Below are 16,809 nucleotides of genomic sequence, written 5' to 3'. Positions count from 1 at the left end.
AATATTCTGCCCAAAAAAAAAAAAAAAAAAAAAAAAAAAAATCAGCCTTGAACAGAAAAGCTTGCTACCATATTTTTTCAGGCTCAGTTTTAAGGAGGATTAAACACACACACAGAAAAAAGAACTGTCAAACTGCTAGAATGAAAAAGGACTATAGTGCCTTTACCCTCTGATTTATCATAGGTCCTCATAGAGTCTGATTCATACCATTTCCCTACAATGTGCAAAAAGTAAGTAATCCAACTAACAATACGGCCAGTCTACAGCCTGATTTCCCCCCACTGGGCTAGGCCAGGGAAACAAAAGAACACAACTCAACTGGCAATAGGAACAATAAAACACAATGCAGCACGGAATGATACCGGAGCAGAAGAGACTATGGCAGGGGTTTTGCCCAGCAACCTCTGTCTCTCCCTACAATGTGCAAAAAGTAAGTAATCCAACTAACAATACGGCCAGTCTACAGCCTGATTTCCCCCCACTGGGCTAGGCCAGGGAAACAAAAGAACACAACTCAACTGGCAATAGGAACAATAAAACACAATGCAGCACGGAATGATACCGGAGCAGAAGAGACTATGGCAGGGGTTTTGCCCAGCAACCTCTGTCTCTAGCAGATGTCCACATAGCAACAGCCAGTCACCTCAGATCTGGATCCCTGCAACCCGTACCCCTAAGAGAGCAGTAGATATACTTCTGTAACACATAGCATGAGAGAGGCAAAACCAAATTAGTTGTCCCAGGAGAAATGCTTCTCCTAGTGCAAGAAATTACTTAATTGTGAATTGTTAAGAAGATCTGAGAGAAGTGTTCCTTGTTTCCCCTTCATCACTTTTAAGGTTAGTTATGCAGCTCATTGTGGAGGGACTCACCTCAGCTTTTATCCTCCCCAAACCGGGCAGCTAGCTACAGCAGAGAAGTCCTTGAGCAATTCACAATATGTCCCTAGTCTGTAAAACATCCTGACGCTGGCATTAAGCCCACAGAGCACAGAATGCTAGACCACTTGGGGGGAGGGTGCGGAAGAAACACTTTTAAGGTCAGAGAACTTTGTGGCAGAAGAGAAATGAATCCAGATCTTCTGAAGCCCCAGACAGCATCCTAACCACTGGGCTACACTCCCTCTATTATTTTGGAGCAGAGTCTGCGGTTTCCCTACTTCAGTTCAATGACAGGACGGTTTAAATAGCTAGAGAAGGACCTCTGACTGCTAACTCAGAGAAGAATGTATTCTCAAGTAACTGTTTTCTTTTGGTAAAATGGCCCTCTCATTTCTGCAACTCTGCATTCGAAATTGAAAGAAACATTTCAGCTTACCCCAATCTTGCTTTTAGTTAATTTTGCCTTCCAGGCTAATGAAGATAGCCCAACACAAGGTTCAGAACTGTGAGCAAAATACTACATAAATACTCTTTATTGAAAGAAAGCTAGTTCGCTGTTTCTAGAAGTAACTAGTACCTAAATTTGCCAAATTAAGTCAGACCTTTTTTTTTCCCCCTTAGTTCAGCAATCCATCTGCCACAACAGGTATCTGCAACTATTGTGCCTTAGTACTGAAGTATCTTCAAACCCATGCAAGATGTTAGTGAATAGCAGGTAGAAATTACACCCCTACAGTCAAGTCAAGTCTGAATACTATGCTACCATCTACTGGTTCACGTTAAATTAAAGTGCTGAATTTTCCCTTCAACCTGTTCACCCTCAAAAAAAGAGGCTTAAAATTATTTTTCCATAGCAAAATATTAACTTGAAATTTTCTAAAGGGCATTTCCAGTTCTACTCAGCTTTTGTCATTTTTTTAAAGCACATGCAAGAGTAACTGTTACATACGTTCAAAAAAACTTTAAACAAGATGTGAAAAATTCATCCACTCATTTACTTACATTCGGCTAGTTTCAATGTTTTCAGAGTGAGGTTCTCCTGGTGATCTGCAAATACAGATACAAAATCTTAAGTGTTGTTTGCTATTTTAAGTCAATATGAAGAGTTAGGAAAGGTATAAAGTGGTGATGATGTATTATTACCACTAAAAGCATCAACTTTTATGCACCTGCATGTTTAATTTGTTTGACCAAACTCCAGAAGACAGTTTAAAACATAAAACCTTACAATATAATTAAACCAAATTCCTCTAAGAAGGACAGCACTTTTTCCCCACAGGTTACGCAACAGCAGCCATGAGGGAAGAGTCCTGCTGGCAGTACTTCCGTATTCAGGTTTCACAGCGCACCAGCTTTGGGCTAATTCTTTAACCACTTCTGTAACCAAAACGTACACTCAAAGCACTCAAAGTTTATCAGTGATCAACTGTTACAAACAGATTCTCCGCACAGCTGGACTCTAAGCTGCAGCAGCTCAGAAGCAGGTCTCAGAATCTCTCTGTTTCTACTCCAATTTATGGACCTAATCTCACAGGCAGCTTTCTCTTCCTTCCAGCCAGCCAGCAGGTCAGCCAGTAATATTCAAATTAAGCGCTACTATCTGGCATTTTTGAACACTCAAGCAGCACCTGTATTCAGCTTGCCAACCCCCTTGACTTTTTTATAGAGTAATTCAAGGGGTATAAATCCATATTAACTTAAGGAGGCTAAATTACACCTGGTTAGCTCCTCCCTATGCCCATTTTCTTCCTTATGCCAGCACTGATTCAAGAAGTGAATGTTTGTGGGGTTTTTTTTTTTTGTTTAGACAGATTATTTTCTTTTTCCCTTCAGGAGTTCCCCCTACCCAGTGAGTTTGTAGCCAGATAAGCTAAAAGACAAGGCAGAACAAATGCAGCAGTTTTGATTTCAATCACCTTAAGCTGCCTTGAAATCATATCCTGAAGAACCTTATCTAACCTTCACTTGGGTGAAGATTTTGGTACAGTTGACTAGAACTGCCATGCTGGATATATTGCAAGAGGAGTGGTAACAGAGCACAGCCACTACAGTAAAACTCTGTAGCTTACATGAACAAAAATGTCTTTCATGACAGAGCTTTCTCAATACTGAAGCAAAATAAAATCTGCAAATAGAACTCAGATTGTAGGTTTCAGCAAAGTTTACTAAATGACTTCTGTTAGCACAGCTAAGCAGGCTTTGCCATGGCTTTATTAGTGAAAATCTTTGTTGACAGGAATGGAATTTGAGTTTTTCTGTTTACTACATGACTACCTATACTATTCTAAACCCTATTGGAAATTTCCATCTATAGCCTGAAACATTTCCTTTTCTCCTAACTTTCATTGTGCTACCCTACTGGATGGTCCCTTCTATTAAAGCCTGGACTGTTCTTCGAATTCTCTACTAAAATCTTAGTTCCTTTACTGACATATCAGATCTTAGCAACTTTCTAGATTTTACCAAACTGTACTATATTAACCGACACAACATCTAGAAAGCATTTCTGGCAGACAGCTTAAAATTCTTAGGCTAGCTCGATAATAGGCAGTGACAGATGGTGTGGAACACAGGAAGTTATTTGTTTATATTTCACTAAGTTATAAAATTCAACTGACACTAGGGATGGAATCCTGAACTTAGTATCCAACTAAGTTTATACTCATGCTTAAAATGCAAATACCCTCTAACTGGAAAATAACATAAAAACTGCCCAACTTCAAATTTTGGTCTCTTTATCCCCTCCAAATCATGGTTCCCTTACTCAAAGCCCAGAACTGATGAGATAGTTGCTGACAGAAATAATGCTCAAGAGCAAAACAAACAAAAATTTTATTTCCCTTCAACTCCAGTGACTAAAGCAATTCACTAAATAATTAGTGGAGAGAAAAGAACCTCAAAAAATTTTTCCTAATTATTCACCTAAGGATGTAAGTAGAAAATATACAACCTGAGGAGCAATGGAAAGAAGAGTGTTTATATTCATACTGGCTAGCTCCTCTATTCACATCCAGGACTTCAGAAACTGATAGCAAAAAGCTTGGAAATCTGAGGCAGTTGCCATCTTTGTTTTAGACACAGGAAACAGAAAACAATAAAGCTTTGGGTAAGAGTAGTGCTTTAAAGTTGCTGTAAAAATACACAACTGGAGTAGTGGTGTTAAAACAAAAACATCAAGAATATTAATGCCTTTGAGCCTTTAAAACACACAGCAGTATGAAGCATCACAGAAAATGAGCAGACAGGCACCTAAACTTAGCATATAAATAAGGTAACCTGGTGATCTGCAACAGACATTCAATATCATTCGAGTTTTATCCAAGCTTTGAATAGACAGTGCATTTCAGTACACGCTATTCTGCAAAATCAGGTTTCTTCTATGGGACAAACACCACAGGAGAAGACAGTTTCAGTAAAGTTCAGAAAAAATAAAACCTAGGAGAGTCAAGAAAGGTTTGGTCCTCTAAGGTAAGTGATCAAATTCCTTCGGCTTATTGTTTTCTATAACATGAGAAGACAGAACTATTAATGCACTTATTAACTGGATTTTAAAAGGTTTAAAATGACTATGTAAGCACCAAATGAGCTTTCGGTATTCATTAAAACAACATGGAAGATCAATCTAATTACAGGAATTGTAGACGTTTATTGAGAAGCTATTTATTCTGCAATAGCCAATTGTTTACAAACAAGGTATCTTGTTATTCCTCTGAATAGGGAAGAGTACTGAAAAACTACTATATAGTAGGGCAAAACATCCTTTCATCACGTTTAAGATCTGAAACAAGAGTTCTGTTCAGAGAAAATCTCAGAGCAAATGCTCTTATAAATTTCAGCTTTGAATTAGATCGTAGATACTGATCACAAGACACCAACTAATCTGAATACTGCAGCATGAGCTAGCAAATTCAAACGGTGGCTTACTTCCAATAACACAGAGAGCAACTCCTTTATTCTGCAAGCCACTCCTTCTTCCTCCACCCTATCTCCCTAGCAAAGAAAAGTAAAGGTATGCAAGCCTACAAATTTTAGTATCACCAAGCCTCCTGGACAAATACTTTAAGAAAATTGAACAAATTACTTAAGTATGCTAAACAATTTATACGGAATTTCAGTATGACAGTAAAACACACCAGCGACTTTTAAGCAACAGAATTGCTCTTAAGAGGGACACCATAGAGCACCACAGTGCTCGTATTTTAAAAAGCAGGCAGGGACATGCTAAGTGAGCTTTGAAATCACTCTAAGCAAGAGGGGAAGACCACTTTGCCAACTGACTTATCTTAAACAAACAATATACCTTAATACTATTCATAAAACTAACTTCAAGCCATACAAATGAATACTTTTCAAATAAACATTATACTAAAAATGATCCTGAGAAACAACATGATACGCTTCATGCTTACCTTTTACAAGCTGTGGCCATTCGGTGACATCAGGGTGATCACAATTGAGTCACTGATTAAAAATGAGTTGTCACACCAGTTCTGTATCACGCTGGGGCAAGCATAAGCTTAACAACTCTAAATAAGTAAAAATAACTTAGTTAAAAGTCCTTACGAATTATTGTAAGACAGTTCACTAAATAAAAACCATAAACCAGAAGAGAAATACTGATGCCGAGCAATGTTTTATCTGTGAGATTAAGACCTACTGCACAAAAATCAGTTCATTACTAAATGGCATTCTAAGACTTCTAGAGTAACTAACTCACTACAGCACACTCAGCTAGTGAACTCGAAAACTCATCAACTTATTTTTAGCATCGCTTAAACAAAATCCATTGGTCTCTTGGACCAATGGAAAACACCCAACATCAAGACAACAAAGATTCAAAGATTCAGACGCATGTGTGTAAATATGAACTATAATTTCTAGCTACAATACAATTTCATCAGTTGTTTCCCTGCTACAACTCATTTAATACTGGTTCCTAACGAGGCTCTGTGCTTCCAGGGGAGCAACAAGTAACTCACACTTTGCTGTGTGCCTCTCCCCAAAATGAGGTAAGCTAAAGCTATGTGAAAGTTTCAGAGAAGCAACCTTTGTTATCTGTGGCCAAACTTTCAGGTTCTTCGCTTTGTTCATGCCGCATGTACTCTCTCCAGTCACTTAAATTTTCAAAAGTGTATTTTACCTGTCAATTGTTTCCCGTGATCTGGCTCCACCGGTACAAACTGAAGGGTTGGTCCTTTACTTTGTCACGCAGGTGGCAGCCAATGATCACTCAGCAATACTCGTGCCCAGAGCGCCCTGGGACCACCCCAGCTGATTACTTCCATGGCTGAAAAGGAACCAGTTAGTCTCTTACCTACTGCTATTATCTACTCTAAACTAAAGTTAACTGATAAAATATTTCCAAACTTAACCCTCAACATCAATTCACCCCGTACTCTCTCCCACCCAAGATCCTAGGTGCACTGGACAAAGTGCGTAAAGAAGAAAGGCTGCTGATGGAGAGTTGGATCACAAACAGCATTATTCAATTTCAGTCAATAAGAAGTTTTGATTAAAACTGAAGTGTTATTACGGTATTTAGTAAATAAAAAATTATCTTACTTTCTCCCAATAGGTGGCAGCTATGAAGACAGACCTCTGTAGAGTATCTGAGAAGTTTATTTCTGTGGCTCTAATCCAGATGAAATCCCACACTTGTAGGCTACCATGCAACAGAAGCCTCATACAGAAGCAAGGTGCACAAAGGCTAGTGAGCTACTGAGGGCACACCCACAGCTTTCTATAGTACCCACAGTCATAACCTGGTGCAAATACGAGAGCACATCAAACAGCTCTAAATGTTTGAGAAGAGAAAGCTTTTATACTTCAGTCCAACCTACTACAAGAGTCTTTCAGTAAGGGCTTATGTTTGATGAGCAATCAAGCATTCTCAATGTTAATTTGTATTTGCTGACTTTAGTCAGAGATACGAAATCACTGATCAGTAAGCAAGGCCCATGATTTTCTAAAGTTTGTCAGAAAAGCTGCTAATTTTTGCCATTCCGCTACCAACTCTGCAATAGAACAAAATCTGTATTAGTTTTGGAATGATGCTTATTAGGGTTATCAATTACCATCCTTAAGATATGAAAAGTGCCATTTAATTATTTTAACATCAGTGACATTTGAGTCTTCTCAGTGCACTGACATAAGGAAAGTAAAGAAGCAGGCTACTTAAAACCTCTGAAACAAAACAGAGGTTCTCTACTACCTATGATTTACAGTTGTAAATTGTCAAAGTTTAACTGAGTCAATGCCAGGAACACAGTACTATGAATAAAAGTCAGTTGGAAAGGTTCCTCATCTGTCAACATTAAATGACAAACAGGGTAAAAATTTTCCAGTGATAGTTTGTTGACCATCAGCTGCTCAGAAAAGCAAACAGCAAAAAACTGAGATGCTGATGCAGAATTAAGAAGCCTTAAAGCAATGCTCAGGGCATTCTGATAGTTTAAGACCGGACAATACCCACTTTTGGGCAAGCCTCAGCTTTAAAGCAACAGATGCCTATTCTAAGGCAACTCTTCCTTCAGAAGTTAAATCTAAATTCTTGCTGCCTTCTGAACTGACTTGAAATGTCTCTGTAAAAACGCATTTAAAAATTAATACCATTTCTAGATTTTTGCCCAAATAACTATTAGTACGCTGGTCAAAAAGGACAGCGGTGTAATCTTTAATGCCTTGTTGAATGGGAAACCCATATTCTGACTGCTGAAGTACCAGCTCATGTTTCAGAGTGTGCCAAATGAATCACTCCCTATCTAGACTTGTGTCCTATATCACCCAGACCATGGACAAAAGCTAACTGCAGTGGTCTTCCATTCAGATGGAAGCATGTTAGAACAACAGGCTGAAAGCAACCTTAGTAAAACAGGATTTTCCTGAGACTGTTTCATATGGGAGGAGAGAAGTCATGAACAGGATTGTCAACAGCAGAGGAACACATGAAGTCTTGGTACTAGATTCAAAACCTGACAGATTTTGGAATGTTAAAGAATATGCACTGAGGTGACAGCTCCACAGCCATGCCAGGACAAGTTTGTGTCCAAGTCTGACACAGATCCAACTGTTAGTCAGATTTACCATATGACTGAACATAGTATCTACACAGCAGCTCCGTGAAGAGAGGAGTTTCTCCGCTAGCATCAATCTCACCAAGCTGAAGTCAAAGATTTGTAATGAAATCTGTATCTACAAATTTAATTTAGCATGGATCAGAGCTTCTGAAGACTTCCAAAGTATAACTTAAAACTAGATTTACTGCACTGGGGTATAAAAAAAATCTCATGCTGCTTTCAACAATCTAGATGCAAGAAATCGTTGTCCCACCTTCTCATTCTGTCCCACAAGGGCAGCAGCAAGATGACTGGCAAAGATTCCATAGCACAGATGAAATAATTCATTTTTTCTAAAATCTTACTCATTCATGCATCAGCAGAGTACTGTCTGCTGGTAAAGAGACATCAGCATATTGAAACGGGGTGAGTGGTGAAGTAGACTGCCAAATATCCCTTTTTCTGAATTTAGTTTGAACAAAGAACATTTTGACTGCTGGACCCAAACAAGGCAGAACCACCCCACCCCCCCCAACCCCCCCATTAAGAGAGCCAAAGGACACTACTCGATCAGGAAAGGGAAACCACACTGATTAATACACTAACATCTTGGAAATGGGCATTACAAAGAATAGGAAGCTGACCTAAACCAACTGCATTTCTGTCTCAGGAACTCCTTCACAAAACAAACAAAAAACCTCCCTCTGGATGTAACTTACGTTTCAGAAGGTAGGAACAACAGCCCCAGAACATATATTTACTCTTATTACTCAAATACCTTTCTCTCGTCTTCACTGTCATGATTAGCATGGCTTACAGTTCACGCTATCATAGACACACAAAACAGCTGAAGGTATCAAACAAAGTTTCTGCCTGTGATACATGTCTGAGAAACTTGAGATGGCTGCTAGGCATTTTGGGACTGGGCAGGCTCCAGTACAGGCACATCTCTATCTGCCTAGTGATTATTTACAAGAGAGAGATTCAACCAGGACTGCAACAACCCTTATTATAATTAGCAAGACAATTAACAAGATCGATGCCTTCAAACCATGTATTTGAAGAACCCTGTGTGGCTTGGAGTAGCTGTCATCAAGAGGGAACAGGATAAATACTGTTTATAGAATAGTTTCAGACAACGCCCATTTCTCCAAGGTGATAAAGGTGCAGATTTTCTGAAAAGAATGCTATCAACTCAAAAAGAGGGAGGAAATATATAACAAATTAGTGAAACAGTAAGAAGTCAGATACCAAGTTCAGATGCATCAAAAGGGGTTAAAAGCAACTTTGTTGCATAGTCTGATGAGATGATCTCTTTATGTATTTCATGTAATCTTGAAAGTCTGGAATCACAAACACGAACCAATAAGCTTCCAACATACAGAATCTAAAGCTGTACCATGGAGAACATAAGTACCTATTCGTCAGCAATCAAGAATTAAAGCAAAAACACTTCCAGCTACAAATCACTTAACTGAAAGTTGTCGCTTACATGGATTTCCTATATGTATTACTCCCCCTATGTTATCTGACATTCATTTTCTGTGATAGCACAACAATCTGGCAGCTGACACCCAGTATATGAGGTCTAGGAAGATCCCTGAGAGAAGGAACACTTTTCTTACTTAAACTATAACTTATTGACCTTACTGCCCTGGGAGGTGACATTTGTAAGGTTTACGTTTCCTTTACAAAAGAATTTTAAATTATTCACCCGAATAATCTTTGATCCAAATTGTTCCAAGATTCTTTGATAGGCGATCCATTGAAAACAGAGGTGATTCATCTGTATGGAAGAGTACCATGATCTTCCTTAACTTCTGGTGCCAGAGCTTGACTTGCTTAATTAAAAACAACCATCTCTCTCAAGAAGATAGCACTAAAGACAGCTTTTCCATGTTTTTCTGAAGAAACCCTCTGAATTCCCCAAGAATTAATTTGATACATTTTCAGAATGACTCTGATGAAACCTTCCATGATAAAATGGACAGTCATCATCTATACAGCAAAAGGTGTCCTCAGAACCACCCTAGCAAGTTTACTACTTAAAAAAAAACCAAAGGAACTGGCAATTAACAGGAAAGCTGGCCTTTTATATTTGAGATTGACTGAAGTGTACTGGAGGAAGTTGTAGACTATTCACCAAATCCCCAAGTTCAATCTTAACTGTTACTTGCAGAAAAAAACAAATTAAAATAAATGTAATAGGCACGCTTGAGACTTAACTTCTTGATAAGGTTGGAACCATCAATTACTTTTGTTGCCTGAATGCTGCTTCCAACACAGAAAACATACGAAGACATAAGATCCCAGAAGTTTCCTTCATGCAACTAACTGCAGGTCAAATTATCAATGATCCTAAAGTAAAACAGCCACTAATAAAACCTGATCACATATATCCTAACAGAGCTGCAAAAACACAGTAGTAAAGCTTCTATTAGAATTTTTTTTCTACTGCCTGGTAAACCAAACCATTCAACTAATAACAGCAAATACAAAATTACGTAGTTATAAGACCAAAACAACTGGGTTCTATCCTGGAAAATGCCAACCTAAAGTGACTAAGGTAATCACAACTGATGAGCAAACACACACATGCTTCCAGTACTACAGCTAGAACAACAGAGGTGACTCATGAAGTGTTCCTGGAAAGGTGTCTGCTCATTTGCACAAAGTTCTTCAGACACGTTCAGAACTCGAGACCCCTTCTCCAATTATTCAATATTCTTCAAAAATCTTACAGAAGAACCAGAAAAGAGCCACAAAGACAACATGAAGATAAGAGAAAGTGCCTTGTGATTAGATAAAAGAGCTTAAAGTTAAGCAAGTTAACCAATATAAATACTGGGAGAAACTAAGTCCTCTCATAGCACAGAAAGAATACATAAAAAAAGATCGTCCAGTTTAAAGAAAGCATATAAGCCCCCCACACATCTAGAAACTGAAGGCTCACAAAATTCAATTAGAATAGGCACACAAGCATGCAGAGTACTGAGGACAATTAACACTTGAATAAATTATTTGTGGTGGGGATCCGAATTCGCTACTATCTTCAAATTAAAGCTGGTGCCATTCTGGAATTTAGCCCTCAGTAAAAGCACAAGTTACTGAGTTTAATAAAGGTAGAATTTGGTCCATCTTGATATACAGAGATCAGCTACAGACTTACATAATAATCCTATAATATCTGTATGCTTACTCTGCCTTGATGTCAATACTACACATCACACAGTCACAGAAAAAGGTATAGTCTTTGCTCCCATTCCCTTGTCCCCTGCCTCAAAGCTAAAGGCCTGTGTATTATTCTCACCTTCTACAACTCCCCCCAAAATTCTGGACACTAGATATTCCCTTCAACACTTGTTTTGGTATTTCAGTAAAATCATAGATGTACTTTATTCACCTTTGTAAAAGAGGGAAATTATCTTTAGCTGCTGCTAAACCATAGCTGATTTTTCTTCCACTATATACATACCTTATTTTTTGCAGCAGAACCACTTGATTCTATCTCAAGTTTTGCCTGCTACTTCAGGCGCCCTCCAAAATGATACAGTTATGAATGGAAAGCCCCTCCTACATCAGCAGGTGAAATACAATCATCTATTTAAATTTCTTTTAGTACCTCTCCTTTTACTGGCTGGGTATCAAGTTATTTTCCAAACAGGTAAGTTTTACAGCTTCACTACAGCTTTAATATTTAAACTTTTATTCCATCAGTCCTTTTGCCTATGTTCTATCACTTTCTTTTGCCACCCATCTTTCATGCAGCCTTCCATGTAAAGTGCTTCTCTGTTCACAAAGTGTCACCAGCGTGTTTGTTTATATATAGTTTTTATTAATACCAAGCAATCATGCAATCCTGTAGCATAACAGCCCGCTTTTCTGATGTTCCATTAACATGCATTACTCACAAGTCGTGAGGAATTAGAGAGGAATTCACCAATTTATGAAGCACACACCATTATAAAGACTCTATGCATAAGTTCAGTGGCAAGCAGCTAAACACTCAGAAAAAAGCAGCCAGGAGAAACAATGGCAATAAAGAAATAACGGCTTCGTTTTGAAGAGGAGCCATCATTCACACAACTGGTATTGAAACTGGAGAGCAAGAAGCAGGTGGGTGGTCCCAGTGGTGCTGTGGGTGCAAAAATGAATATATACCACCTGCCAGCTGCCTGCTATAGTAAAGGACCAAACTATACAATTCTCTCAGGTACAGCTAGTTTGTTATAATGTAACATTATCACTTTTAAAGAGATTTACAGTTACTTTAAGTTCCAGCTTAGAATTAATAATTTTAGCTCCTGTCTATAGTTTCTTACAAAACAGAACTTAAAAGAGACACCAAAACCCCTTCTGCAAGGTTGAGGTTTCAAAACTTTAAATATCTTCCTATGTTAAATATCTTCAGAAGAAATATCTAGATGTAAACCCACAGCACATAAAACTCATATCAGAAGTTGCTGAGTTCTTCCTTGCATTTTAAGAGATTAGAAAAAGTACACACATAACTTAGAAGCAGTTGTTGAAGCAGCTACACAGAATTCTATATATGCGTTAACCGACCTATTCAATATGGTAGAAAAATGTACTTGAACAATAATTGTTTTTCTGAATGCAGCAATGCAGAAAGTTTCAAAAATTCTCTGTGTGCTGAGTGGCTAAACTACAGGACTTAAGAGACACTACAGAGTGGTGCACTTATTCCGTACTACCAGGTACCTCCACAGGACCACACCAGAATAAAGTTAGAAAATGGAAATTAAAATAACTACAAGTTAAAGTTTCAACCATACTATAACACACATACACATTCCTAAGCCGGCTGGACATTTAAGAGCCTAGACAAAAAAGAAATACCGTGTGCCACGGGCTCATGTTAACATTGCTAATGAAGGTTACATTTCTGTATTCCCTCACGTTCCAATTTGCAAATTTGTCTTACGCTGACGTTTTCTTTAGGTTTTTAGTAATTCTGAACATATTTTTCAAGTCATACCTAAACACTGTACAAGCCTCAGTATAAAGAGGCTCAGCAGCATTGAATCAAAAAACCCCTTCAGAAACAGCAACAATTCTTATCCAGTTCATGGAGAAATAAATGAACGGTAGCAGCATGATGCTGAGCTCAATTAAAAGGGAATTCATCAAAGCTATATCATCAGTATTTATTGTCTCCGAGAATAAACCAAATAACCTAGTTTTCTAAAGATTTATACCTAATTTACAGGCATCAGTTGAAAAAAATATGGGAAAAAAATAAATTCAAGAAAAACCCATATTCTTAACTTTTTTTTAATTATGGAACAAAAGTGTAATTATTTGTTAATATAATAATTAGCATACACAAAAGAAAAGTGAAAACAAACATACCATATCTTTCCAGAGCTGCAGAAACTTGTTCTTTCAAATTCTAAAATGGACTTCTACAGTTCTTGTACCTATAATGCAAAATATTGTATTTCAGTTTTGGCATGATGCTCTGTACCAACCTGAAGCTCAATGCAACTTTGAACTGATACATTCAAGAACGGTCATTCAAATAGTCACAAGTTTGCAATTGAAGGAAGCACAGTTGCAAAAATATCCTTAAAATCTCAGAATATCTCAAGTTGGAATGGACCCATAAGGATCACCAAGTCAAACATCCTGCTCCTTGCAGGAGTACCTAAAATTAAATCACATGGCTTCCCAAACTAAGTCATACTTCCCATAAAAAAACACAACAGAAAATACTCAGTATGTTAGGGAAGCTATAAAAGCAGAAAGTCCATGCACACAATGTTCCCTATTCTTTCCTATGTAGTGATGCAATCAACTTTTACAATTCCATTCGCCCAGTTCATTACAAATATCCACTTCCATCTTTTGCAATATTCTGGCAAAGTTTCATCTTTAACCACCCCACCCCTTTTATTTTTTTTTAAAGAATTAGAATGTATAATAAGGAAAAAACCCAACAAAACCAACACTCAAAAGAAGCCACTGGTAGAACCACATCTTCGTCCTGGCTGCACAAAACTGGTGGAGTTTAATAAGCTCTTCTATAAGCCATAACTAACAAGGGACACGTGATTAAAACATACGCCAAACTTTTACAACACACTTAAAAGCACAACCAATTCTAGGTGGAAAAGGGACAGAAACAGGCATAAAAGCATGTAACTAAAGAAATGTAGCAATTACTTTACAAGACATTATTTGGCACAGAGTATCACATTTTCAGTACCATGAAGATTTAGTACTTAGTTTCTTGGGTCTAAAACTCTCTTAAGAACAAACAAATCCAATGCAGCTGATTTAGGCTGATCTCAGATATAGATCAGAGTTCCCATGAAGGTAACTGATCTGGTTACCTTAAGAGTACATTCAGGTTTGTCTTAAAAAGGTCAAACCACAGAGAACCCATCCAGTACCAAAGGCCCGATTCTTTAATCGGGGAGAAAACTGGACTTACACAGCCATGCCAGTAAAGCTTTACAGCACTAGCAGTTTTCACACCATTTTGTATTTAAAGAAAAAAGTTAAATAGGACACCCGACCTGTTTCATGAAACAGGATTGCTATTTCAACAAACAATTACAATAATTATGTGGATTTATGTACAATTAGAATGAATGAGTTAATGTTATGCAACTGTGTCAATAAAGCTTTACTACCATTCAGGAGAGAAAAAAAAAGTTCTGAACAACATGAGACAGTAACTGATGATTTTCCTGTCTGGAGGTGGCACTTCCACTCCGTATCAACAGTAGAAATCTAGAATGTCTATCTCATATTCTATTAAAGAATAATTCTTCACTCATGGCAGCATCATTAAACAAACTCAGTTAAAAGTGATCTGACAAATGTGACCAGTATTTTCATGCCTTGCATCAGAGGACTTCCAACTTAAACAGCAATGTGTATATATTTGTTCACGTACACACAGAGCAACGTCACAAATACAAGATTCAGTCACTCTCACCTAAGGTACAAAAGCACCAACTTTCAGTGTGCACAGAGTACAAGCAGAGAAGATAGCACAGCATGAAAAAGTATCACCAATACATCTCTCAGGGACCTTATGATGATTGTCCAGCAATAGAAGAGAACAGTTTCCAACATAACTGAAGTTGCTATGTAGTTTACGACAGTACAATTTACAGAAGAAACAAGACCACAGTGGAGTAGATGGAGACAGGGGATTTGCTTAATAGCATGTAGTTAGCAGCAAAAGTTAAGTAATTACAACAGCTCAAAACTGGAGCTTCTGGACTTCCAGTTCTCTTTCGCTAATCTCCCCCCACGAGCTGCCCCCAAGACATAACTGAAGTTGCTATGTAGTTTACGACAGTACAATTTACAGAAGAAACAAGACCACAGTGGAGTAGATGGAGACAGGGGATTTGCTTAATAGCATGTAGTTAGCAGCAAAAGTTAAGTAATTACAACAGCTCAAAACTGGAGCTTCTGGACTTCCAGTTCTCTTTCGCTAATCTCCCCCCACGAGCTGCCCCCAAGGCTGAGAGGGAATTCAGCAGTCTACTAAAAATATCTGCTCAAAGGCTACATCACCAACAGCAAAATAAAACTCAGAGTCCATAATGCTTGTCTAAAAGGAATGTAAATAATTGAGCTGCCCCCAAGGCTGAGAGGGAATTCAGCAGTCTACTAAAAATATCTGCTCAAAGGCTACATCACCAACAGCAAAATAAAACTCAGAGTCCATAATGCTTGTCTAAAAGGAATGTAAATAATTTCATGAAGTCAGATGTCCTTTAACACTCATCTTTAGTACCCTTATCAATTAGCACTAAACCACATTTGCCTAATAACAAACATGACTAAAAGCATGGCTAACAGTATTGTTGCCAATCAACATAAAGAAATCTTGTTGTCACATGACCAGAGCCAAAAGAGCCACTTGTTTACAACTATGTCATACATTTTCAATAAGAGACTTCAAAGCACGCTGAAAGATATTAACAAAGATCGTATGCTACTGAATTAACCAGACAGTAGCGTACAGAACTGCAAAATATTTAAGAAATGAAATGTAAATTATAAAAAAAAATACTTTGCAACTCTCATGTCTGGCTTGATGAAAGGCACTTCAATGACATTTTCCACTTTTGTTTTGTTGGGGTTTTTGTTTGTTTCTTTTTTTCAAAAACTGTCACCAGACAGGAACAGAAGAAACAACTTCTGAGAGCACAACCCTAAAGAAAATGGTGGGTATTTTACCTAGCGTTACAGGATCTCACAAAATTTCTCATATATATAAGTTCAAATAAGAATAATTTTCTTCCACGACTGACATTCTAAATATAACAATGTTAGTCACATAAACGCAAGGTATTCACAAACACGCTTCTTTCAACAAGATATTAAGGTCATAGGCAAATGGAGTATTTATCGCCATTTTACAAGGTAAAGGGCTCAACCTTTGCAACCAAGAAACACCAGTACTTCACAGAAGTACTAAAAATAAAATAGGGTATTTACACATACTAAACCATGCTATTCATCACCAAGACTTTGGGCATGAGTTTTCACTATGAAATTAAAAGTAACCATTATCTGAATATGGTTATACAAATCAGAAAGATGAAAACATCATATTGGAAGTAGAAACTCTGAAGTAGTGATAGACATCTTCAGTATTATCTAGCTTTGTAAAAGTTTTTGATACCTTTTAAGACAACAAAAAAATCCCATACTGCAAAATCAAAATTTAATAGGCTCAAACACATGACTGACCAGAATGCAAAATAAAAGTTTGTCTACAACTATGGTAGCATTTCCTGAAATATTTTGACCTGCAGCTCAGTTTAGACATCCAGCTCCTTTAAGAGTCACTCTACCACGCTCCAGCGCTCCAAGCCTGCTGA

The 16,809-nt window shown here is 37.7% G+C and overlaps 1 protein-coding gene across 1 annotated transcript in view; it reads right to left on the bottom strand.

The window, feature by feature from the left end:
• Positions 1-16,809, bottom strand: part of UBE3A (ubiquitin protein ligase E3A) — a 48,370-nt gene that overhangs the window by 29,083 nt on the left and 2,478 nt on the right. Inside the window, exons 2-4 of the mRNA XM_010141843.1 lie at positions 13,310-13,377; positions 5,291-5,407; positions 1,884-1,928 (exon numbers count right to left, since the gene is read on the bottom strand). Of these exons, the coding sequence (XP_010140145.1) occupies positions 1,884-1,928; positions 5,291-5,310 (65 nt within the window). The 5' untranslated portion in view covers positions 5,311-5,407; positions 13,310-13,377. The remainder of the gene's footprint in view (positions 1-1,883; positions 1,929-5,290; positions 5,408-13,309; positions 13,378-16,809) is intronic.

This window comes from Buceros rhinoceros, unplaced genomic scaffold (genome assembly GCF_000710305.1).
Source record: "Buceros rhinoceros silvestris isolate BGI_N320 unplaced genomic scaffold, ASM71030v1 scaffold5608, whole genome shotgun sequence".
NCBI lineage: Eukaryota > Metazoa > Chordata > Aves > Bucerotiformes > Bucerotidae > Buceros > Buceros rhinoceros.
This window is presented reverse-complemented; position numbering and strand designations above follow the sequence as displayed.